The sequence below is a fragment of the Saccostrea cucullata genome, unplaced genomic scaffold (assembly GCF_032062105.1).
Source record: "Saccostrea cucullata isolate Sc308-1 unplaced genomic scaffold, CSIRO_AGI_Scuc_v1 ctg14947, whole genome shotgun sequence".
Lineage (NCBI taxonomy): Eukaryota > Metazoa > Mollusca > Bivalvia > Ostreida > Ostreidae > Saccostrea > Saccostrea cuccullata.
Window position 1 is genome coordinate 1 of NW_026926855.1, and position 27,727 is coordinate 27,727.

The 27,727-nt window shown below is 34.2% G+C and overlaps 3 protein-coding genes across 3 annotated transcripts; 2 read left to right on the forward strand and 1 right to left on the reverse strand.

Moving 5' to 3' along the window:
* The first annotated feature begins 172 nt into the window (after positions 1-172).
* LOC134272764 (tripartite motif-containing protein 2-like) lies at positions 173-652 on the forward strand. Its single transcript, XM_062754943.1, has one exon. The coding sequence runs from the start codon at positions 173-175 to the stop codon at positions 650-652; it is 480 nt and encodes a 159-aa protein (XP_062610927.1).
* Positions 653-4,156: 3,504 nt separating this feature from the next.
* LOC134272765 (uncharacterized) lies at positions 4,157-5,026 on the forward strand. The gene is made up of 3 exons (XM_062754944.1): positions 4,157-4,386; positions 4,531-4,835; positions 4,890-5,026. Exons 1-3 carry the CDS (start codon positions 4,157-4,159, stop codon positions 5,024-5,026), a joined length of 672 nt encoding a protein of 223 aa, XP_062610928.1.
* Positions 5,027-13,308: 8,282 nt separating this feature from the next.
* On the reverse strand, positions 13,309-27,511 carry LOC134272766 (serine/threonine-protein phosphatase 5-like; the record flags this gene model as incomplete). Its single annotated transcript, XM_062754945.1, has 11 exons — positions 13,309-13,730; positions 14,575-14,656; positions 15,298-15,517; positions 15,618-15,705; positions 16,467-16,548; positions 16,697-16,757; positions 17,825-17,930; positions 17,988-18,010; positions 26,321-26,468; positions 26,698-26,769; positions 27,320-27,511. Coding segments are annotated over 11 exons (1,131 nt in total), but the record flags the coding sequence as incomplete, so codon positions are not given.
* Positions 27,512-27,727: the final 216 nt, after the last annotated feature.

Genomic DNA, 27,727 nt, shown 5'->3' on the forward strand with positions numbered 1-27,727 from the left:
GGACGAGCCAATGGACATAGCTGTGACAAAAAGTGGAGATCTAGTTTATATTGACGAAAATGAAAGAACAGTGAACATTGTGAAGAATGAGAAGATAGAGGAGGTGATCAGACTACAGAACTGGAGACCTCACGGTGTCTGTAGTACCTCCTCTGGTGATCTCCTGGTCATTATGTACAATAATGATGACTGTCCGTCAAAAGTTGTCCGTTATTATGGGGCAAAAGAGAAACAAACCATCCAGTTCGATGATAAGGGTAAACCTTTGTATTCTTCTGGTTTGCTCTATTACATTACCGAGAATAGGAACCTGGATATCTGTGTATCTGACTACGAAGCTAAAGCAGTCGTGGTGGTCAATCAGGCCGGAAAACTGAGATTCAGGTACGATGGACATACTCCGGTTATGAAGAACAAACCATTCTGTCCACGAGGAATCACCACAGACAGAGAGAGTCACATCCTTACAGCTGATTATAGCAATGAGTGTGTCCACATCATAGACCAGGATGGACTGTTCCTCCGTTACATAAATTGTGGACTGAGTGAACCCTATGGACTGTGCATAGATATAAATGACAATTTGTTTGTTGCTGAATCGAAAAATAGAAAAGTGAAGAAAATCATATATCTGAAGATAAGTGAAATCTAAGATCGTATTCATAAAAACACCCTTGTTTTTTCTACAAGTTCATGCATATGGTATTGAATCGGTTCTTTTATGCAAAATAGAGAACTACAAACAATAAAACCCGCCAATGTACCTAAACCTCCATTATGGCATTAATGTAAAGGATGATATATGAATATGCATAAACAGTTCACAATTCATAAAACAGGAGTAATATATGAAATGAACTATGAAGAATCTGAAGGCGCATGGAATATAAACCATCTCAATGTGCATGATGTGTTATATGTGTATCTGTATGCTATGAACAAAAAGTGGTTTATCTGTTTACCCCTCTTTGTAAGGGGTGGGATTTTTTTTCAATTTATCAAGATTTTGATGAAATTGTTTCTTTTCTGGCTTGGAAATGTATATTTTTTTATTTATTTATATATTTATTTTTGTTAAGTTTTATGCCATAATTTGCTTTTGTTTAGTTATACATTATATCTGATAATTTACACTTAAATAGAGAAGTCACTAGCTCTAGGTATAATGCTAATAGAATCGCTGCACTCACGTCATTTGGAACCTTTTCGGCTACACGATATACTGTGCATGTACATAATATGGTGTATTACACTTTAGTGCAGTCACTGTGTATGGAGTTGTTGGCATAATTTTGAATTAGCGCTTCACATGTAGTTCAGTATGTTGTATATGTAAATGATTTCTTAGCAGTATTCATGAATTAGCGCATTGTTGTCTGGGCCAAAGCTACTAAAAAATGAAGGCTGCTTTTTTTCAGCACACATACAGTATCTGTTATCTATGCCTCACCAAAAAAATAAAAATTCTGTAGTAGTAAACTCCTCTGGACAAGGTCAAAAATAAAGATGATTATGATCGAGGCACTAAAATTCAAAGATATCCAATCCTCAGAAAGGAAGGATTAACTCTTTAGTTTATAATTTTAATTCCAAAAGTCTTCAATTAAAGCTTGAAATCTTCTTATGCAACAATTTTTTGTTAACTAAAAGTTTTCCAAATGTGATTCACCGGCCATTTGGTGGAGGACGTATAAACCGAAGTTCCCGTGTCACAGTGGGTGTTAGCACATAAGAGATCCCTCACTGCTCAACATGCTCAATGGGCAATGGCCCTGCAGTACCAAGTATACAACAAAATTTGCAGCCTTCCAATGGTGGCACCTCCATATGCATAACAATTCTTGAGAAGGATGTTAAACATCATACAATTAAACAATCATCAATGTGATTCAATGTTCTATGAAGTTCTTAGAAAAGGTCTTATAGGTTGATAAATTCATCCAACATTTAGTATTTTTCAAATTCCTTTATATATGGCCCCCAAAAAACCCATGTTTTTTTTTTAGCATGATATGAAATTAGAAGTCTTTTTTCGTGTTGGCTTTGGTAGGAAACATTAATGCACTTAAACATTATAAAATGATTGAAGTAAAAACAAGAATCTAAAGTACCATAGCCTTGTAAGTATAAAAAAATATTAATTTTAAGAGCCTAGTACTAAGTAATAACTAGGTAATAACTCTCATCCTAAAGTGTATTTGATTGATTGATTCTCCATTAGAAAATGCACAATATGTAAATTTAAGGGATAATATCCCTCTGCTCCACATTTCACGACTTTTTTTTTTAAAATTCCAAACATTGAAAATTTGATATGGTCATTAGAAAGATCAATTATTTTTAATCTCACAATTGAATTAGAAATATGAGGTATATATAAAAATAATGTTTAATGTCAAACCTGTCTAAGTCTGATTAGAAAACATTATGAAATGTTGCTTATTACATCAGAATATCAAATTGTTTTCTTTACTTGTAAAATAATATGCATCCATCAACGAGAGTTATCTTTCCATTATCGCCCTTGAAATTCTTTTTTAATGAAATGAAATATTAATTAAAAGTTTATAAACAAGCCTGCAGCTTTTATTTCTGTACAATTAAAAGACTTTCACGTTTAGAAATAGATTTTTTATCAATTTACACCGTTTAAAGGAACTGAGTGTAAATGTTCTAGGTAAACTATTCAAAATAATTTTTGAATATACTAGCAATAGAACTAAAAATCAACCTCTGAACAATCTGATAGGCTCGCTTGAGTTAACAATAAATTGGTCCATATGATAGAGAATTGCAAACTCTGGCATGACAAATTACTGAATTTCATGACAAAATGTCTGCAGAAAGTTATCTTTCTTATCTGTAGAATTATCTCTCTTATCAGAGTATCAATGAACCTTAAATCCCCGGTACATACAAACCAGGAAGTAAAATACCTGACAGATAGATAACACAAAGCTTATGTGATCAAAGTACCCAGGGAGGATTTGATCAACAGATCGCCATCACTGTCTGAATTCAGGTAGGCCATCTTATGTTATATTAATCTGATATTAATGATGCAGGCCCTTTTTTGGCCTTTAGCATGGTTTGAAAATTCAAAATATTATTTGAAAGCAAAACATTATATACAAAGTTTCTTGACTTGTATTTTAAGATAAGGGGTAAATTAGTTTGACCTCCTTCTAGGCCTCTCAGAAATCTTTAAACTTCACTCAATTATGATGAATCCAAAGGAGAGTTTGTATTATTTACAATGTAAGGCACTTTGTGTTTGTCAATTTATTACTATTTTTTTTTAGATTTTCAGTAATGCTAAAAGTTTAACCATCTCATATGGCCCCACTTCACTTGTAATTAAAAGGACAACAATGTAATATGGGGATTCTTGGAAATGGATTTTGATTGTTGTTTGACATTGCTTAATTTTTCACTCCTCTTCAATTACCAGTAAAGGCCTGCAAAATTAGGCCTACTATGTCAAAGGACCTCAATTCTAAGGTCTCATCAAATAAACCTTTCAATTTCCCTTAATTTTTTTGTGAATGACCATCAAGATCCGTTACTTTATATCCATATAGAAAAATTAACTAGACCCCGATTTATACCTTTTCTGCAAGTGACCTTAGACTTGTCAAAATGACATTGAGACTTGTCAATAAACAATACTGTGAAATCACCAATTTTCGTGGGGGTTTAATTTTCGTTGTTTTCGTGGTACAAAGAGACCCACGAATTTATGTCCACCACGAAATGTAAATTTTTATATGCACAACTACTGAAAAGTTCCTCATCCACGAAATCAAATCCCAACGAACCATCATTTTTTCCTTCAAACCACGAAAATTTGACCCCACGATAATAAATGATTTTACACTACTGATTTTATTTATGAAATAATATATATCTCCATTTCAGATCCACACATTTAATCATGGACCCCCGTACCAGTGCCCAGGATGTGATGCGATGTGACCTGTGTGAGACCGCTGTGGTACAGATGCACTGTGATACATGTCTTATCAACCTGTGTACAGCTTGTGTAGGAAAACATATGAAATCTGATGGATCCAAAAAACATGAAATTGTTCAATGCAAGCTTCGAAAAACCATTTCCAAATACCCAGGATGCACATTTTATACAGAACGATGTAAAATGTACTGTAAACAAAAACAGAAATCACCAGAATCTGGATCCTCTTCTCCAGTCAAACAGCTGCTTGATGAACCAGAGACAGTCAACACCATAGACACTGGGTATGGAAGCCTTTACAATGTGGCCTGTCTGAGTGATGAAAAAATCTGGACAAGTGGACTTGACAACACCATGAAACTCTCCAGCATCAATCTGAGATCACTACTCAAGTCAATCACAACCAAGTCAGGGTACATACCATATGACATAGCAGTGACAAAAAGTGGATATCTAGTTTATACTGATTACAAAGACAGAACTGTGAACATTGTGAAGAATGAGAAGATAGAGGAGGTGATCAGACTACAGAACTGGAGACCTTGGGGTGTCTGTAGTACCTCCTCTGGTGACCTCCTGGTTATCATGGACAGTGATGGTTACCCATACAAAACAAAAGTTGTCTGTTACTCTGGATCCAGAGAGAAACAAACCATTCAATTTGATGATAAAGGTTCACCTCTCTATTCATCTGGTCCTTTTAACAGATACATAACTGAGAACAGGAACCTGGATATATGTGTGTCTGACATTAGAGCAGTAGTGGTGGTCAATCAGGCCGGGAATTTGAGATTCAGGTTCACTGGACATCCTCCTGCTCAAAAGAACAAACCATTCACTCCACGAGGAATCACCACAGACAGTCAGAGTCACATCCTTACAGCTGATTATTACAATGACTGTGTCCACATCATAGACCAGGGTGGACAGTTCCTCTGTTACATAGCTTGTGGACTGAGTCTACCCCATGGACTGTGTACAGATACAAATGACAATCTGGTTGTTGCTCAACATGGATATAGACAAGTGAAGAAAATCAAATATCTCAAGTGAAATCTAATACATGTACTTCATATTTACGAAACTTTTCTTTATGAAATTATATTTTCTCGTTCATTTTGTGCAATTCATAAAAAGCAAGCTAATTCAGAGAATTTGTGTCCCCCACTTAGGGAAAAAGTCAAGTCCCCCTGACTGAATTTGTAGAATTATTAAATGTATACATGTATACTGAAGCAAATAAAATACATGTATGTCAATATGCATATAAAGATTTGATTGCTTATTCTTTATTATGTGTATAGAAGATTCTTTTTATATGGAATATTTATCACACTTGTAATTGATTTCATAATCTCAAATTTTTTATTTCACATGCTGAATACTATCATTTAGTAATAAACTAGAACTGTCCAAACGGGACAAAATACCCCCGCTGGGTTTTTCAGAAGTAAGTTTTTCAATAATAAAGATATGTATCTAACATGAATTATGAAATTTTATTCCAGTGACCTTGAACTTCCCCAAATGACCTTGGGTCAAGTTCATGACACACTCTTGGGTCATGGGCAATTTTTATGTGAATTGAGAACCTACCAATTTTATCAATAAGAAAGATATGGACCAGACACGAATTATGAAATTTTTCTACCAGTAACCTTGAACTTCTCCAAATGACCTTGGGTTAAAGTCATGAAACACTCTTGGGTCATGGGCAATCTTTGTTTGAAATGAGAACCAACCTTTATCCATAAAGAAAAATATGGACTGGTCAAGAATATGATATTTTTACCAGTAACCTTGAACTTCACAAAATGACCTTGGGTCAAGTACATGGCACACCCTTCTGTCTTGAGCAAACTTTGTGAGAAATAAAAACCTACCAAGTTTATCCATAAAAGATATGTATCAAATATGATTTATGAAAATTTTCTTCCAGTGACCTTGAACTTTCCCAAATTACTTTGGGCAATCTTTGTGTGAAATGAGAAACTACCAAGTTTATCCATAAGAAAGATATAGACCGGACACGAATTAATTTGATTTGACTTGATTTGAATTCGCTGCTATCCCACTCACATCAAGTGAGTTTATCACCTATAAGACGAATCTAAGGGGTTGAGAGTTGAATATAATGTATAAATTGGTTAAATAATAATGTAATATCTTCAATTAGGGAGTGGATGTTAGTTGATTGACCAATGCTGAAAAGTGGAGAAATTCTCCCCAACAATGTGCAAAAAATCTTTTTTGCATAACAGGATCTGTAGCACTATGGTAAAAAAACTAAATTATAAAACAATAATGTTACGTTCTGCAGCTACTTATCTATCAGGAAAAGTTTTTTTGAAACGTGTAATTGTTATCTTTACAGTTATAATAATATAATCACGTGTTTAACCCTGACAGTTTGTACGAAAGCCTATTAGGATCAATCTAGAGAGAAAAAAAATTAAAAGGCGTTATAACGCCTTTCGAAAAGGCGTAATAACCCGAAAAAGGCGTTATAACGCCTTTCCATTCCAAAAGGCGTTATTACGCCTTTTAAAAAGGCGTTATAACGCCTTTCTAAAAGGCATTATAACGCCTTCCCATTCTAAAAGGCATTATTTCGTCTTTCTAAAAGGAGTTATTTCGTCTTTCCAAAAGGGTTATAATGCTTTTCCAATAATCATTATTTTAACAGGCCCGTGCTTTTAACAACAACAACCCCCCCCCCCCCCCACCACCACCCCCACTCTACTGGCAAAATTCGAGGGGGGGGGGCTTCTCGGTAAAACATTGTTTAAATGCAATAATTTGCCACAGTTTTACACACTGCAACAAACTGTTCAGGAACCAAGCACCCAATAGTTAATTATGATACTTAAACTGCAGCACTGAAGACTTTTCCCCAAAAGTGTGTGTGAAGGGGGGGGGGGGGGGGGGGGGGGTACCCCATTCGCACTCGTTCTACTGGCCTACTTGAAAAGGAAAATGGAGAGGCGTTATTTTATGTTAATAAATATATGAAATATTTAATTAAAACCATCTTTATTCATGCAAATCTCTATATTCCTGCAGATCACACTGACAACTGTTTGCATTCGTATTAAGAGAAGGCAACACTCTTCTTGTGAAGATACGATATAAACAAATGTATCTTGGCGCTTTGGCTGCAGTGGATTAAAATTCATATCATTTCAAGATATTTTTCTCTCTTCTTGGAAAAAAGCAGGCAAACTTTTTGCATAAGTATAATGAGCAATTGAAATCAATGATCCTTGGAAGAGGTGTGTCTGGTATTAAAGAAGGACTTATTTAATTCAACATTGAAAATATATGGAGCATTGATTTAAAAAACTTTTATCCTGGAAATCTAATTGTTATCTGTTTAAATTATTTTTTTGAAAAATTAGTCCTATATCAAATTGTAAAATTAATGTTCCAAAGGTAAGATTTCTGCACACCCCCCTCGGTTGGGCTAAATGTGTTTAGTCATGTATTTAAAATAAAGACGTAATAACGCCTTTTGGAAAGGTATAATAACGCCTTTTAGAAAGGCGTTATAACGCCTTTTGGAAAGATATAATAACGCCTTTTCGAAAGGCGTATTAACGCCTTTTAGAAAGGCGTAATAACGCTTTTTGGAAAGGCGCAGGCACGTAGTATCCGGGGGGGCCCGGGGGGGCCTGGCCCCCCCCACTTTTTTCCCTAACATTACCTTTACTATAGAAAATGTCTATTGAAAAGATGGTTGGCCCCCCCCCACTTTTTACCACAGTATATACAAATAAAGAAATATAAGAAAAAATTGGAAGTGAAAGGAAGTTCGACTTGAAAAAAGTTGGCCACCCCCCCCCCCCCCCCCCCCCCCCCCCCCCCCCCCCCCCCAAGAAATAGGATTTTCGAGTTTGGGTAAGTCTCAATTTTCCTTTTTTTTTTTTTTTTTTTTTTTTTTTTTTTTTTTTTTTGCTTGTTAACTTTTTTTTTAGGTAAAGAAAAAAAAATTTTCTCAGGTTGGCCCCCCCACTTTCAAAAACGATGCTACGTGCCTGAGGCGTAATAATGCCTTTTGGAAAGGTGTAATAACGCCTTTTGGAAAGGCGTAATAACGCCTTTTTGAATGGAAAGGCGTAATAATGCCTTTTAGAAAGGCGTTATAACGCTTTTTGAATAGGCATAACAACGCCATTTGGAATGAAAAGGCGTAATAACGCCTTTTGAAAATGCGTTATAACGCCTTTTTTCGCGTTGTTACGCCTTTTCGAAAGGCGTTATAACGCCTTTAAATTTTTTTTTTCTCTAGATTGATCCTAATATAGGCTTTCGTAAGTTTGCTAGTATGAGCATGTTTTACTGTCAGTGGCAGTTCTAGGAAGGATTTTTCCTCTTCCACTTAATGTCAATTTAATGTTTAATTAACCTTATTTTAATGTTTTTGGCTCACACACTTACAGTGATTGCACTTGGGCTATGGGCTACGATAGGGTGTGGTATATGTTATCCAGTAATTGAGAATGATCCTTAAATGTTTACAAAAAAATGTAGGATGTTAAAATGTAAGGCTCATGATTGAAATTTAAAAGTCAAAAAGTTCAATCTTCTTGTTTCTTCATTAATGATTATTTTATTGCCGTGCATTTTCTTTTTTTTTAATTTTCTTTTTACTTAGTTTTCTCGTCACCGAAATAGGATTCACAGAAATTTTAGTTATTACTGCCACTTTTTATGCCCCTGTAATTTGGGGATAGGTGGTTTTTGCCCCGTCCATCTGTCTGTCCAGCTGTCTGTTTGTCCTCAAAAACTTTAATCTTGTCCATAGCTTTTGAGTGGGTAGAGCTATGGCTTTCACATTTTACAGTTGTATTTCCTTGTGACAAAAACTTTCTTCGGGTTCCACCAAATTTGACCTCATGACCTTGGAGTTTGACTCACTTTAACCAAAAAAAAAACAACTTAATTTTAAACTTGCATGGCCATAAATTTTGGACAGTTGATGTTGTCATACTTCACATGTGTATTCATTGTGACAAGCTCTTTCAATTGGTATATAGGAATTTATATGATAAGAGCTAATTTTGGCCCCCTAAAAATCAATATTTTAGAATGACATTCAGATATGTTTTATTTATATTTATTTTGTAACAGAGATTATATATTATTAGAAATATTTCCAATACATTTTTAACATTCATATGCTCTCACTAGCTGTAAATGACATGAGAACAAATGCTATTTTTGCTATCTAACAAACAAGAGGCCGACGGGCCTTATAGGTCACCTGAGCATTATGCAACAACTTTCCAATTATTGAATTTGATTCATGTTTTAAGCCAGATGCTATATGGCATTCACAATTTTGAAAGAGGCACCATTGATCATCATAACAAAACACTTAGCAGTTGCTTAGCTTGGTTACTGAATAACCATACGCAGAGTAGGGGAACAAAAATGCATTCCAACTAATCAGTAATATTCAGCAATAAACAGTAGTGCTCCTAACACTGTGACAAAAACCCCTGACCCTAGGTCCACACATTGCACAAATTTTAAAAAGGCACCCTTAAAATTGCCTATAAAAAAATAAAAAAATGTTTTATAAATACAAAGGAGCAGATTTCAAACAATTAATTCATTTTCAGTATATAAGTAGAGCCCACCTCCACCCCTGACCCTGGGGCCTTGAAATTCACAATTCTGCAAGATTAGGGCCCTTGCTCATCATAACTATAAAGGTAGTTCATCTGCTTCAAACCCAGAGACAGAAGAAAATTTTCAGAGATTTAATGTATTTTCACTATATAATCAATAGAGCCCCGCCCTATCACAAGAACCCCTGACCCTGGGATCAAAAACTTCACAATTTTGATTGAGGCACTCTTGTTCATTATAACTATGCACTTAGTTAGTTTATTTAATACCCAGGAGCAGAGAAGAAAATTTTCAAAGAATTCATGTATTTTCACTATATAATCAATAGAGCCACCTCTCCCCCCCCCCTAACACTAGAAACCTTGACCCTAGGGTCATAAAATTCGCAATTTTGGTTGAGGCACTCTTGCTCATCATAACTATGCTTATAGTTAGTTTATTTAATACCTAGAAGCAGTGAAAAAGATTTTTAAAGAATTCATGTATTTTCACTATATAATCAATAGAGTCACACCCCCCCCAACCCCCACCCACCCACCCACCCCCCCCAACAACAACAGAACCCTTGACCCTGGGGCCATAAAATTCACAATTTGGGTAGAGGCATTTTTGCTCATCATAACTATGCACTTAGTTTATTTAATACCCAGGGGCAGAGAAGGAGATTTTCAAAGAATTCATGTTTTCCACTATATAAATAGAGCCCCGCCCTAACACCAGAACTCCTGAACCTGGGGCCATAAAATTCACAATTTTGGTAGAAGCACTCATTCTCATCATAACTATGTACTTAGTTGGTTTATTTAATACCCAGGAGCAGAGAAGAACATTTTCAAAGAAATAATGCATTTTCACTGTATACTTAATATTTAGCCCCGCCCTAGCACTAGAACCCCTGACCCCAGGGCCATGAATTTCACAATTTTGGTAGAGGACTCAATGCTGATTACAATCATGCAAACAGTTTGACTGCTTGATGTCCAGGAGTAAAGAAGATTTTTAAAGATTGCATTAATTTGAATGGTTTTGGCCCCACCCCTCAGGCCCCAGGCGGCAGGGATCATGAAATTCAAAAATTTGTTCCCCTTCACCCATAGATGCTTTGTGTCAAATTTGGTTGAAATTGATTCAATGGTTGCAGAGAAGAAGCTGAAAATGTTCAAATGTTAACACACGACGCACGAAACACAACACACGACGCACGACGACGGACGAAAACGGATAGCAATAGGTCACCTGAGTTTACTCAGGGGACCTAAAAAGCCAAATATATGCCTTTTTCTTGATGTTTTTTTTTTCTTTTTTCATAGAGCGCAGTGTAGAACATACATAATTTTTCTGTCACTTGTCAGTATTGGATAGATACATCTTTTATAAAAATATAAAGCTTTTTATAGGCTGCACTCTATATTTTCTGAAAGAAAACCTGCTTGAAAATAAGTAGTTTTATACAAAATATGCTAAAATGGCGGGAAAAGATTATTTTTATTATGTAATATTTCTAAAATCTCATTTTGATCAAAATGAAAAGGACCAATAAAGGTCGCATATATATAGCTGTACATATTAAAGCTATATATGAAGTAAAAATTAAGATATCCATTTTAAGGGCCCAATTAAGGCACATACCATATACATGTATCCTTCTTTGACCTTTAACTAAGAGTTAGACCCACTTTTCAAAAAAAAAAAAAAAAAAAAAAAAAAAAAAGGGTGTATTTCTTGTGACAAGACCCACCTTCAGATACCAACAATTTTGACCTTTTTGAACTCCCGATCAACGTTGGAGATAAACTTGCATTTAAGAAATTTAAACCTTCATCATAAGCTGCCATACAAGGGCATCAGTGTTTCAAAAACACATTATTGATTTTTGTTACAATTTGTTAAAATAAAGAGCATTTGACAATGAATAAACATTAGAAATTACTGATCTCAGGCTCTATCAACAAAGATCACTCTTCAGAAGGCTAATATGGCAGCAAATCAAAGCCATAATGATGAGCATGAAAAACATCGTATAAGCAGAAATTTTAGCGAGGATTTAATTTTGGCATTAGTAGCAAGGGAGTTGAGATTGCTAATATTAAATAAACCTTCTTTTAATTAGTAAACATTTAAAAGTGCTAAAATTACATCTCGATAAAATACTATTTTTATGAACAAAGCTCTTCAAAACAATGTAATTACTGTATACAGGGTTATTTTCGCCCCGTCTTATTTTTGCCCTTTCACACTTGCAAACAATTTTGTCCCGTTTTAAAGTCGCCCAAGCATTGTTTTCTTTAAGAAAATATACTGTATAATATTTGAATTCACCCCGTTTTAAATTCGCCCAAATGATAGTAAGGCGAAAGGGGCGAAAATGAAACGCAGGCGAAAATGAAACACGGGCGAAAATTTCCCTTTATACAGTAGTAAGTTTTGTTTTATACTTAAAAGGAAACAAGAATTTTGAAGATTTAATACATTTTTACTATATGATCAATCTACAGTTCTGTCCTAATTACTGAACCGGTGACCATGGGGCCATAAAATTCACAATTTTGGAAGAGGTGTTCTTGGTCATAATAAATATGTACTTTTTTTTTAGCTTATTTGACACCTAGAAGCAGAGAAGGAGATTTTCAAAAATTTATGCATTTTCACTATATAATGAATAGAGCTCCAGCCTGACACTAGAACCCCTGACCCTGGGGCCATAAAATTTACAATTTTGAAAGAGACACTCTTACTCATCATAACTATATACTTAGTTTATTTAATATCCAGGAGCAGAGAAGAAGATTTTCAAAGAAATGATGCATTTTCACAATATATTCTCTATAACCCCGCCCTAGCACTAGAACCCCTTACCCTCAGGCCATATCTTTTTAAATTTTGATAGAGGACTCGATGCTCATTACGTTCATGTCAACAGTTTGCCTGCTTGATGTCCAGGAGTAAAGACGAATATTTTTAAAGATTTCATTAATTTTAGAAGTTATGGACCCACCCCTCGTGTCCTAGGGTCAGGGACCATAAAATTCTCAATTTTATTTCCCTTCACCCATAGATGTTGTTTACCAAATTTGGTTGAAATTGGTTCAGTGGTTTCATAGAAGAAGCTGAAAATGTTCAAATGTTAACGCAGGACGGACGTAAACGGATAGCAATAGGTCACTTGAGTGACTCAGGTGACCTAAACAATGTTACTGAAAGAAGTTGGCATTGAAAAAAGTTTGTCTTAGTAACACTCCAGAAAAATAACATCTATGAACTGGAAATAGTGCAAAGGAGAGCAGCACACTGTGTTACTGGAAATAGAACAACCAGCACTGTGACTAGAGATCTGCAATAGCCTACACTACAACAGCGCAGATGTCATCAGGACTTTACCGTATCGTTCACTATCAGGTTGCAATACCATCACAAACCTACCTTGTACCAAGGGGAACTTATTTAACAGAACAGGGACATGGCTTCAGGTTTAAACATTTTTAGTTGTAAGATATATTGTAAGCATGTTGTGTTTTCTGCCTAATTAAAAAAAACAATTTTGGTGATAACTTTTGAATGACATATGATAGGATTTTCATATTTGACATAATGTGCCAAAAATAATGACATCTCTCCCACAGAGAAGCAGGGGACAACAATTCTTTGGCTTTGCTTATTCTGCCTTGTACAGAGCAAAGTGAAATAAAACAAATCATTAACTATTTTTATCATTTTATTAAAACTTGAATTTCTTGACAATAAAATATCAGCTGCCACAAATAAGTAGCTATGAACAAAGTTTTCGGACAAAATATTTCTGGTTTACCTTGAATAGTTTGTCCTGACTTTGATGGTCTATATATTATATAAAATAATATATTTCTACTAAATAATTATCGCTTAACTCTCAATTTAGCTTAATCTTTATCATTTTAAATTACTTGAAGTTTAATGCCTGCACATTGATGATGCTGTCTTTAAAAGACTGATTTATAATGTGCATTACACGGTTTCTATGGCATTGGGTGATAAACCCATGAGGTACATTATAAGTTACATGTAGTCTGTTCTTTTCCTTCTATGAAGATTAAAACAATCCAAACAGGTTGTTTGCATAGGCCATAGGTTTAACATTAGGGTGTGGCTGAAACAGAAAGAATATATATAAATTATGGAAAAACCCTCTAAAAGCAAAACACGTTCTTGTAATTATTTCAGTAACTTGATTTTTAGTCCATGCAGTTACAGAATATTTTACTTAAACAAGAATGTTCTCATAATTATGCATGTATGACATTATACATATATATTACATGGCTTCGAGGGCAGCATACCAGAATATTTGCCCCAAGGTGACAGGAAAGCCCTGGAGTGTTATGTCGCCCGATGCCGCAGGCAGAGGGCGACATTACACTCCAGGGCTTTCCTGTCACCGAGGGGCAAATATTCTGATACTGCTGCTCGAGAATTAAGCCATGTAATATATGGTATATAACATTTTTAAGCAGTGAACCCAAATCGATCAATTAACATATTTATTGAACACTATGTTCACATTTGTACATTGAGAATAATTCCGAAGTATCCCGTCCTGTTTCATGGCTGAATGTTTCCAGTATGCTGACACTCGTGTTGATAACCTTTGTTGTATTTAAAGAATTTTTCTCCTCAATTAAATTATCTAATTCCTCTGAATTCAAATAAACAAATCGCAGACGTTGTCTTGACTTTTTAACTTTCGCGGAACTATTTACATTTGCTTGGCAACTGCCTCTGTGAATTTAGAATCCGACGTAATTAATATGCAGAATGGTTGCACGCGAAGAAACATAACTGTGTTAGGGAGGGCATTGACATAAATGTTTCTGGGGAACATAACTGTATCCGGTGTGATTCGGCAGTTTTTCAGGGCATACAGATAAAAATATTATATTTGTGATATAATGGGAAAACTTCTTCAAAAATGTTATATAATCAAGTGTACTTACCACAGCATCAAATGATGTAAATTTTGGTGTAAGGTCATCTCCTCTCAAGGTCATAAAGGCCCCTTTGTTCCCCATCGTATCACTGTCAACAACAAAATATATTTCCCTGACATTTATAACCATTACCAAGTAAATTTCAAATGTAAATAATGTCCTTCCTTACATACATATACCTATGAGAAATTTCAGCCCGTACCTTCACATGGGAATCAATATTTAGGTTTACATTTGAATTATCATATATTACTTTTAACATTCAAATACAGATGTCTGGGATGTTCTGGATATATCAGAATTAACATTAAAATCCCTATACAAGGCAGAGGACCCTTTTTTTCTGAGTGAAGTTTTAGTTTTTAAGAAATCGTCATTTAGAAGCTGGTCCCTTCCCCAACACTTTATTTGCTGTAAGGTCGAGATCAGGCAGATTCCAGGACTTAAAAAAAGTACAAAAAATAAAAAAAAGTTCCATCCCCTCTCCCATGTAGACTTCCGAAATACATGTAGCATTTTTTATTGTTATAATATAAAGATAATACATGTATAATATGCCACCATATATTGTTTTACTATAATTTCTGTATAAAGCTTTCCTTTCCTTTATTTCTGTTCTTTCTGAACAACTTACCAGTACTTAGGTGCTGGACAACTTACCAGTAATTAGGTGCAGTACTTAGGTGCTGGACAACTTACCAGTAATTAGGTGCTGAGATGATAACTTACCAGTAATTAGGTGCTGAGAAGACAGTTATACATTTCCCATCGTGAGAGACCTCATATCCCTCTGGCTTAACCTCATGACTTCGTATAACATACTCCAAATTGTTCCTTTCCAGAAACTTCCTTGTGACATCAGGTCCAAACATGGTTCCCACCCCACGCTTACTCTCGGCCCGACCAGACATTGGTTGAGGATCGGACCACAGAAGCTCGCACATTAAACCTGATAAAAAAAAATTGAAATACAAGTTTTCTTCTGTTAAATCAACAAGTCCACATGTTATGGGAAACATGCTGACATCTGTTATCTGTGGTAAACTTACCTGATTCAGGTGGTTGTCTGTTTCTGTCGATTTTCCTGAGATCATCCAGAGTCACGTTGTCATCTTTAAACAAACCACCGTGCATTACCTACAGTCATAAACAACAATTAACTGGAGAAATTGTAAGACTGAATCTTATCCTTCCTCTTGACTAATTTTCGGGATTCAATGAACATTTGTGTTGGGTATAAACTACCAAAGCCTCCTTGTAAATAATTCCTTTTTATGTGATGGTGACCTTGAACTTGGACAGCTGACCTTGAATCAGTTTCGATCTGGAGAAATTAAAGGACTGAATCTTATCCTTCATCTTGATTAACTTTCAGGATGCAATGAACATTTGTGTTGGGTATAAACTACCAAAGCCTCCTTGTAAATATTTCCTTTTTTCTGATAGTGACCTTGAACTTGGACAGCTGACCTTGAAGCAGTTTCGATCTTATCATATTATCAGGTACTATGCAGTCTTTCTTAGTAATTGTATTACATGTATTTTCATTCAAGACAGACATTTTGGAGGATTAAAAATTTTAATTTAAAATCTAAACAGGTTTGTGGGAATAGATCTTGCAGGAGAAATAATAAGTTTTAATAGAAATAATGATTCTAAATTCAACATTTCTCCAGTTTGTAAATTCATGGGTAAGGGGTGCCCATAAAATCAATAATTGTTGAACTCCAACAAAATATAATTCCATAGGAGCTAATTGTACACAGCATTGGAATTACCCCAAGTACAATTTTTAAATATTTTTAAGTGACCTTTGATTGGCACAATTTCATGAGAAGTTATAAGTAAGTTTTGTGTTGTGCCCCTATGCTGTAAATGATTATGCAGTGTAGACTTACTAAAATTTTGTTGTTTATACAATGTGCTAATGGTAGCCAGTTAAATATTTCTGTGAAGAGGTCAGCCATTTGTGACGTATATCTACAATGGTTAAGGATTATATCATCCATTGAAATATTTACTCCATCTGCCAAACAACTTACATACATATATCTACATACAATAATTACTGGAATTTAGATAGATAACATAAATTGAGAGTTTGTGGGGGTTGTCAGAAAAAGGATACTTGGACTTTACTTCTCCCTCAAAACCATACATCTGATTCATTGTTATACTCTCATGGTTACCTGAAAACATACACAAAAATTTAAACATACATAAAGAGAAAAATATTTGAAAGTTTGTAAAAACAATGGGTTTTTGTCCACCGCTTTTGCAAAAGCGAGGGGACATTAAATCTCATTTGTCAGTCCATCAGTTTGTCTAGCTGTCCGTCCCTCACAAAAGCTTTAACCTTGTCCATAACTTTTGATTTAGTGGAGCTATGACTTTCATATTTTACATGTTAATTCCTTGTGATAAGACCTTTCTTTGGGTACCACAAATTTGACCACTTGACCTTGGAGTTTGGCCCACTTTCACACAAATATTTTAAAATTTTATGTTGGCCATAACTCTTTATGGTAAAAAATATAAGATTTTCATATTTGACATATATATTCTTTCATCGGATACCAAGAACTTTGACCTTTTGACCATCATCTTGGAGATTTCCATACTTATGAAAAAAACTTTAACCTTGACCATAACTTTTGAACAGTAAGGGCTAGGGCTTTGATACTTCATATTTGTTATTGATCTGAGAAGACCTTTCATTGGATACAAAGAACAATGACCCTTAGACCTTGACCTTGGAGTTTGACGTACTTTTCAAATACATTGACTTGGCCACACCTTTTGAACAGTAGATAGTAGGACTTTCATATTTCACTTATGTATTCTTCTTGGCAAGACCTTTCATTTGATATCAACAACCTAGACCTTTTGACCTTGACCTTGGATATTTTTTGTTCTTATGAAAAATCTTTAACCTTGACCATAACTTTTGAATGGTAAGGGCTAGGACTTTTATACTTTACATATGTAATCCTTGTGAGAAGACTTTTCATTCTATACCAAGAACACTGACCTTGACATTCAGTGATAATTTCTAAATAAATGACATATGATAGGGTGTTCATATTAGACACAATATGTCAAAAACAAATGACATCTCACAACAAAAATGCCAAAGCTGGGGACCACAATTCTTTGAATTTGCTTGATTTCATTGTCACGTTCTTATTCACAAAAATAGCTTAAAACCAAGAATATCTCAACCAATAAAACTTATTGAAATGAAATGAGAGCTTACCTCTGGCCATGAAGAAATGATTGGGAAATAAAAGCTTAAAACAAAACAAGACAATGACACACTCCACTGAGAAGGACCCTCGATCCACAAAGTCACCATTAAATAACTACATATGGTTAAGGGTAGAATAATTAAACAAAGTCTCTGTTAAATAACTACATACAGTCAAGGGTAGAATAATAAACCCTGAAAATAGAAAATAATTCAAGTATTTTTTAGACTTTCTTCCATTTAACATGCATTCTCTGTAAGCACCAAAAAATTTACTATAGGGCTTGGAAACGACATATCTCCGATTTTGATGAAATTTGCACCACAGGTGCACCTTGGTACAAAACCAGCAAATATGGTGTTAGAAGTTTCCCACGTGCACCCGGTTGCCATGGAGACGGATCCGTTGAATTTGGCCATTTTCGGCCATTTTTGACCAAACAAAAGCATGAAAATTGAGGAAATATGAATGCATTTTTATCTTTATGTAGTGAACTCAAATATAAATCTTTGTATCATAAGAAAACATCAACTGTTAAAGAATACAGGGCATATAACCAGTTATTCCAGAATTGACCCCACTCTTAGAAAATGGTTCGGCAAAATAGCATAGTTTCTCAAAATGTGAAAAATGGAAAATTTGGCATTTTTTGAGAAATTTAAGGCTAAATAAAAAAAATTGTCTACGGAAATTTTTCAAATCATATGTGTGTCGTCAAACGTCAGTATTAGTAGTGTCCCCTCATGAAAAAATTGGAGTGGGATCTCAATGCTATTTTTAGTAACATGTATCTAAAAATAGACATATTTCAGAAAAATCCAAAAAATGAAATTTGGGCAGAGTTTTAGATGCCATTGCTAGGTAATTATGAAATATACTGTAAAAGTCAATGTGCTAATGTCAGAGACTGGACACCAATAACTACCATGCATATTATTTTCAGGGATTTCCGTTTTCTATTTATAGCTTCAAATGCCTAAATATAGACATGTCTCATAAAATGATGAAAAATGTCAATTTTTCCTCATTTTGAAGCTCCACTGAATCATAAATAATAAAAATATGGATCTCTCCAATATTTCATCAATAAGAACAAGGAATAGTATAATATCTCACAAATTATTGAGGACAGGCTCTCATCTCTATAAATAGTACAAATGTCTAAAAATAGACACATATGAAATTAACTGTTTAATGTTGATTTTCCACTAATTCTCAAATTAGAGATGGGAAATTTACCAACTTACTGTCACTAACTGTAACTGATATTATGTGACTGACAAGAACAAAAGAACATTCAATGGAATGCAGCATGATAAGCAGAGGTTTCCATTTCTATTTATAGTAACACGTGTTTAAAAATAGACGTAATGCAAAATATCGTGAAAATGTCGTTTTTTGTACTTTTTTTTCTAAAATTTTGGATGAATAATTGCTGACTATCTGTTTTTAATTGCTATTGGCATATGCCTAATGGTGACCAACAAGTAAATGAAAGCCTTATATCAAAAACAGAATGAGAAGCAGAGGTTTCCATTTCTATTTATAGTAACACATGTTTGAAAATAGACGTACTGCAAAATATCAGAAAAATGTAGTTTTTTGTACTTTTTTCTCACATTTTGGATGAACAATTGCAGATTATATGTTTTTAACTGCTAATTGGCATATGGTGACCAACAAGTAAAAGAAAGCATATACGAAATACAGAAAGAGAAGCAGAGGTTTCCAATTCTATTTATAGTAACACGTGTTTTAAAAATAGACATGATGCAAAATATCGGAAAAATGTCACTTTTTGTACTTTTTTCTAAATTTTTGGATGAATAATTGCTGACTATCTGTATTTTACTGCTATTGGCATATAGTGACCAACAAGTAAAAGAAAGCATTATATCAAATACAAAATGAGAAGCAGAGGTTTCCAATTCTATTTATACATGTAGTAAAATGTGTTTAAAAATAGACTTACTGTAAACTATCAGAGAAATGTCATTTTTTGTACTTTTTTCTAAAATTTTGGATGAATAATTGCTGACTATCTGTTTTTAATTGCTATTGGCATATGCCTAATGGTGACCAACAAGTAAATGAAAGCCTTATATCAAAAACAGAATGAGAAGCAGAGGTTTCCATTTCTATTTATAGTAACACATGTTTGAAAATAGACGTACTGCAAAATATCAGAAAAACGTAGCTTTTTTTGGTACTTTTTTCTCACATTTTGGATGAACAATTGCAGACTATATGTTTTAAACTGCTACGTGGCATATGGTGACCAACAAGTAAAAGAAAGCATATACGAAATACAGAAAGAGAAGCAGAGGTTTCCAATTCTATTTATAGTAACACATGTTTTAAAAATAGACGTGATGCAAAATATCGGAAAAATGTCACTTTTTGTACTTTTTTCTAAATTTTTGGATGAATAATTGCTGACTATCTGTATTTTACTGCTATTGGCATATAGTGACCAACAAGTAAAAGAAAGCATTATATCAAATACAAAATGAGAAGCAGAGGTTTCCAATTCTATTGATACATGTAGTAAAATATGTTTAAAAATAGACTTACTGTAAACTATCAGAGAAATGTCATTTTTTGTACTTTTTTCTAAAATTTTGGATGAATAATTGCTGACTGTCTGTTTTTAACTGCTATTGGCATATGGTGACCAACAAGTAAAAGAAAGCCTTATATCAAATACAGAATGAGAAGCAGAGGTTTCCATTTCTATTTATAGTAACATGAGTTTAAAAATAGACATACTGTAAACTATCGGAAAAATGTAGTTTTTTGTACTTTTTTTCACATTTTGGATGAGCAATTGCAGACAATATGTTTTTACTGCTATTGGCATTCAGTGACCAACAAGAAAAAGAAAGCATATACGAAATACAGAATGTGAAGCAGAGGTTTCCATTTCTATTTATAGTAACATGCGTTTAAAAATAGAAATACTGTAAACTATCGGAAAAATGTAGTTTTTTGTACTTTTTTCACATTTTGGATGAGCAATTGCAGACAATATCTTTATACTGCTATTGGCATTCAGTGACCAACAAGTAAAAGAAAGCATATATGAAATACAGAATGTGAAGCAGAGGTTTCTATTTCTATTTATAGTAACACATGTTTGAAAATAGACATGCTGCAAATTCTCGAGAAAATGTAGACTTTCGCACTTTTTTTCTAACATCAGGGATGGTCAAAGTGCAGACAAACGGCTTTTATTTGTTATTGACAGAATGTGACTAACGAGTATGAAAAAGCTTTAGCTAAAGTGTATAAGAATAATGTTTAAGGGTATTTTTACATTTCTGCCTATAGTAACACATATTTATAAATAATCAGGAAAATAAAGAATCATTGATTTTGTTTTTCTCAAATTAGAGATATGAACTTTGCAGTCAAACTTTCATTAGCTGTAACTGACATGGCTAATTGTATTCGGCGCGCCAGCGCGTCCACCTCGTTCCAATACATATATCACAAAAGTATGTTCTCCCTGCATTAAAACACTCAAATGACAGCGATTTTCTTTATAAATTAAGCATTATCGTTTATATTCAGGTCGACAGCCCAAGTCCGATTGAAATTTTTTTGTTAGGTGGATCCAGAAAATTTTCCCTAGGAGGAGGTGGCTCAAGAAAGAAAGAAAAAATGGTACTGAAAGAAGTTCAATTTTGTTATGACCCTAGAGCTTATTGCCATGAAAATCAAGTCTTTAAAAAGGAGATAAAACTCTAGGGTCATAACAAAATACTTTGTTACATTCATGTCAGAAGGAAATTAAAAGTGAAGAGGGGGGTCCAAACATGAAATCCTATTTCATGTGAGGAGGATTGATCTTCTTTCAGTACCTTTTTTTAAAAACACTACCACTTATCCTTATTCGATTACACTGCAAAATGCCTGCTGAGAGGGGGGGGGGGCTAAATCTACTCCCCATTATTTATTACCTATGTGATGTGATGTCTATCTTTGACCCCCCGTTCCAACACCTACATGTATGTTTATACGTAAAATAAATTTATAAAAACCAAAACAACAAATATTTTTAAATGCTTTAGTTTAAGTCTAGAGAAATATATACATGCATGTATAGAGAGAGAGGAATCGAAAGTAGGCCAACTCAAAAGATTTGGGCAAATTTCAGATTACTTTTGAACAAATTGTGGTAAGGCATGCATGGATCAAAGGGGATCTGGATCCCTGGAATATTCAACTTTATTATACACCCCCCCCCCCAAACGAAGTTTGGGGGTATATAAGAATCAGCTTGTCCGTCTGTCTAGCTGTCCATCTGTCCATCTGTCTGTGCAAAAGTGTCCGATCCATATCTTCCTTAATGAGGAACATTAGAATCTACTACTCCACACAAAGATTGCCCATGACCTAAGTGTGTGTCATGACCTTGACCCAGGGTCATTTGGGGAACTTCAAGGTCACTGGAAGAAAAATTTTATAATTCGTGTCCGGTCCAGATCTTTCTTATGATAAACTTGGTGATAAACTTGTGTAGGTTCCAAGGTTATTTAGGGAATTTCACTTGAAGAAAAATTTCAAAGATTGTCCAAATCTTTCTTATGGATAAACTTGGTAGGTTCCATTTACTGCCCATGACTTAAGGGTGTGTCATGACCTTGAACCAAGGTCATTTTGGGAAGTTCAAGGTCACTGAAGAAAAATTTCATAATCGTGTTCGCTCCATATCTTTCTTATGGATGAACTTGGTAGGATCTCATTTCACACACAGACTGCTCATGACCTAAGAGTGTGTCATGACCTTGACGCAAGGTCATTTGGGGAAGTTCAAGGTCACTTGAAAAAAAAAATTATTTGTGTCTGGTCCATATCTTTTTTATGGCTAAACCTGAATCTACTACTTCACACAAACATTGCTTATTACCTGATTTTCTGTCATGACTTTGATCCAAGGCCATTAATGCAAGTTCAAGGTCACTGACAGAAAAAGTTCATAATTCGTGTCTGGTCCGTATATTTAGTCTGGTTTTTTTTTTATTAGGATGCGCCTTCGTTTCATTTATGAAAATATTATGAGCAATTACATTTGCATTAAAAATGTTTTAGCATTTCTCTCTTCTCTTAGAATAAGATCCATTAAATATTCATGATTTAGCACCTCTGAAAAACCCAGCGGGGGTATTTAGTCCCGTTTGGACAGTTCTAGTTTAAACTGACATAGTGATTTGAGACACCGGCTCCTAGGGAAAATTTCCTGGATCCACCTAACAAAAAAATTTCAATCGGGCTTGGGCTGTCGACCTGAATATAAACGATAATGCTTAATTTATAAAGAAAATCGCTGTCATTTGAGTGTTTTAATGCAGGGAGAACATACTTTTGTGATATATGTATTGGAATGAGGTGGACGCGCTGGCGCGCCGAATACAATTAGCCTTGTCAGTTACAGCTAATGAAAGTTTAACTGCAAATTTCATATCCCTAATTTGAGAAAAACGAATGATTCTTTATTTTCCTGATTATTTATAAATATGTGTTACTATAGGCAGAAAAGTAAAAATACCCTTAAACATTATTCTTATACACTTTAGCTAAAGCTTTTTCATACTCGTTAGTCACATTCTGTCAATAACAAATAAAAGCCGTTTGTCTGCACTTTGACCATCCCTGATGTTAGAAAAAAAGTGCGAAAGTCTACATTTTCTCGAGAATTTGCAGCATGTCTATTTTCAAACATGTGTTACTATAAATAGAAATAGAAACCTCTGCTTCACATTCTGTATTTCGTATATGCTTTCTTTTACTTGTTGGTCACTGAATGTCAATAGCAGTAAAAACATATTGTCTGCAATTGCTCATCCAAAATGTGAAAAAAGTACAAAAAACTACATTTTTCCGATAGTTTACAGTATTTCTATTTTTAAACTCATGTTACTAGAAATAGAAATAGAAACCTCTGCTTCACATTCTGTATTTCGTATATGCTTTCTTTTTCTTGTTGGTCACTGAATGCCAATAGCAGTAAAAACATATTGTCTGCAATTGCAAATCCAAAATGTGCAAAAAAGTACAAAAAACTACATTTTTCCGATCCTTTACAGTATGTCTATTTTTAAACTCATGTTACTATAAATAGAAATGGAAACCTCTGCTTCTCATTCTGTATTTGATATAAGGCTTTCTTTTACTTGTTGGTCACCATATGCCAATAGCAGTTAAAAACAGACAGTCAGCAATTATTCATCCAAAATTTTAGAAAAAAGTACAAAAAATAACATTTCTCTGATAGTTTACAGTAAGTCTATTTTTAAACACATGTTACTATAAATAGAAATGTAAACCTCTGCTTCTCATTCTGTATGTGATATAATGCTTTCTTTTACTTGTTGGTCACTATATGCCAATAGCAGTTAAATACAGATAGTCAGCAATTATTCATCCAAAAATTTAGAAAAAAGTACAAAAAACTACATTTTTCCGATATTTTGCAACACGTCTATTTTTAAAACATGTTTTACTATAAATAGAAATGGAAACCTCTGCTTCTCATTCTGTATTTCGTATATGCTTTCTTTTACTTGTTGGTCACCATATGCCAATTAGCAGTTAAAAACATATAGTCTGCAATTGTTCATCCAAAATGTGAGAAAAAAGTACAAAAAACTACATTTTTCTGATATTTTGCAGTACGTCTATTTTCAAACATGTGTTACTATAAATAGAAATGGAAACCTCTGCTTCTCATTCTGTATTTGATATAAGGCTTTCTTTTACTTGTTGGTCACCATATGCCAATAGCAATTAAAAACAGATAGTCAGCAATTTTTCATCCAAAATTTTAGAAAAAAGTACAAAAAACGACATTTTCACGATATTTTGCATTACGTCTATTTTTAAACATGTGTTACTATAAATAGAAATGGAAACCTCTGCTTATCATGCTGCATTCCATTGAATGTTCTTTTGTTCTTGTCAGTCACATAATATCAGTTACAGTTAGTGACAGTAAGTTGGTAAATTTCCCATCTCTAATTTGAGAATTAGTGGAAAATCAACATTAAACAGTTAATTTCATATGTGTCTATTTTTAGACATTTGTACTATTTATAGAGATGAGAGCCTGTCCTCAATAATTTGTGAGATATTATACTATTCCTTGTTCTTATTGATGAAATATTGGAGAGATCCATATTTTTATTATTTATGATTCAGTGGAGCTTCAAAATGAGGAAAAATTGACATTTTTCATCATTTTATGAGACATGTCTATATTTAGGCATTTGAAGCTATAAATAGAAAACGGAAATCCCTGAAAATAATATGCATGGTAGTTATTGGTGTCCAGTCTCTGACATTAGCACATTGACTTTTACAGTATATTTCATAATTACCTAGCAATGGCATCTAAAACTCTGCCCAAATTTCATTTTTTGGATTTTTCTGAAATATGTCTATTTTTAGATACATGTTACTAAAAATAGCATTGAGATCCCACTCCAATTTTTTCATGAGGGGACACTACTAATACTGACGTTTGACGACACGCATATGATTTGAAAAATTTCCGTAGACAATTTTTTTTATTTAACCTTAAATTTCTCAAAAAATGCCAAATTTTCCATTTTTCACATTTTGAGAAACTATGCTATTTTGCCGAACCATTTTCTAAGAGTGGGGTCAATTCTGGAATAACTGGTTATATGCCCTGTATTCTTTAACAGTTGATGTTTTCTTATGATACAAAGATTTATATTTGAGTTCACTACATAAAGATAAAAATGCATTCATATTTCCTCAATTTTCATGCTTTTGTTTGGTCAAAAATGGCCGAAAATGGCCAAATTCAATGGATCCGTCTCCATGGCAACCGGGTGCACGTGGGAAACTTCTAACACCATATTTGCTGGTTTTGTACCAAGGTGCACCTGTGGTGCAAATTTCATCAAAATCGGAGACATGTCGTTTCCAAGATTTTTTGGTGCTTACAGAGAATGCATGTTAAATGATAATAAATATTTAAACGACTAGACTTGGTTGTAAGAATCTATTTTTTGGTGCTTACAGAGAATGCATGTTCGAAAAATTAATGTAAAAAATAAATGTAATGTGCATTAGGAATTAATTTGTCACTTATTTTCCTCGCAATGTTTGTTTGCGTTATTTATAACTTTGAAATGTCATTTAAAGTCATTTGATTTCAAAAACGGCTATTACATCTATTAACCTCGGCAGTTTTGAAGGGCACTAAATTCACATTCAAGATGATTAACAAAATAAGAAAATATGATAAAGTAAAATTAAAGAATGTAAATATCAGTATTGAATTAATATTTTTGGATGTCTTGGGTCCTATAACACACCTGGCCGTGCCGACAAATTATCATACCGCGCTGACACACGGTATTAAATTTGTTGTCACGGCAAGGTGTGTTATTGGACCGAAGACATCCAAAAATATTAATTCAAAGCTTAAACAATGTACACTGTACATCTATGGTGTACATATTAATACATACTCATGGAGCCCAGATCAATGCTGTCGGCCACAGATTTATGATTTTCTTCCACAGCTATCGCTCTCTGAAAAGCCTGCATCTGGACAATTTTCTTACACTCGCTGTACTTAGCTTTCGCATCTTTGTCATTTGGCCGCACTTTTATCACCTTATTGTAGAAACATTTCAATTAAATACAAGAAATTGTATAACTAGGATTGAAAAATCAATATGATTTATAATAAATTTTACAGCATATAATTTGCCTCTCCTTGGGTTTGAACCTAAGACTTCATTCACACAAAGCAAGTGCTCTGCTAGTGAAGTTTGGAAAATTATCCAAAACAAGTTTCAAAGAAATTTGATTAATTTGATTAGGCCTCAGTTACAATTCTTACCGATTCAAAATCTTTGAGAGCAACTTTGAATTTCCCCAGAGCCATATTGGCCGAAGCCCGCCTATAGTAGGCCTGTCAAAATATAAAATAAAGCATTGAATAACTCTGACAAAAATCTTGAGACACTTTCAATACTTGATATCGCGATTACTTAACTTAGCGAAACTCTCTTGCAAAGGAGGTAGGAATCGTCTGTTGGGTGGGGGCAACGTCCTTTTCAATACAATGCAAGATCGATCATTGTAGGATTTATAAGGACAGATAAGTAAAAAATCCTGGTGGAATACCTCGCTAAACAATCGCTGAACCAGTCTAACATATTTTTGATCTCGTTAAATTTTCTTTGAAAATCGTCACATTTTTAAGCAGACAAAATATTCTAAACTTTCCTTAATTCATAATCTACTATTTGGAGTTCAATATCTGGCAAAACATCATGATTTCGGCAATAAATTGTTCGAATCATTCGATTGTCACTACTGTGTCATTTGCCCCCAGAAATGTAGACTTTTCTCGACTCCCCAGCAAAAGAGTGGCAGTAAGTTAGATAACTGTGAGGTACTCATAGGTAGTCGCGATATAACGTATTGAGAACAAAGATCTCAAGACAGTGATACAATACCTTGACATAATTTCTGTCTATCTGTAAAGCTTTGGAGGCGTCACTCAGCGCGTAACCAAAACTCTCGGTCCGGAGATGAGCAAAGCTGCGGTTGCCGTAATAAGCCGCCATGTAGGGGTTGAGTTCTATCGCCTGTGTGTAGTAGGTTATGGCCTGGGAGTAATCTCCATCTACAAAATAATTATAGATACTCTATTTTAAAATATTGATATTATATAATGTTTGAGATGAATACAGTTAAGTATTTCATGTTTTACACTCAATTTTATCCTGATTATGTGCACATACAATATAGTGGTTATGATGGATAACCAGCAAAGCCAATGTAAGGTTGCTGTTTTCAGTAATATTAATGCTGACTCAAAAGGCTGAGAATACTTGTAACATCAACTTATCTGACAGTAGCTG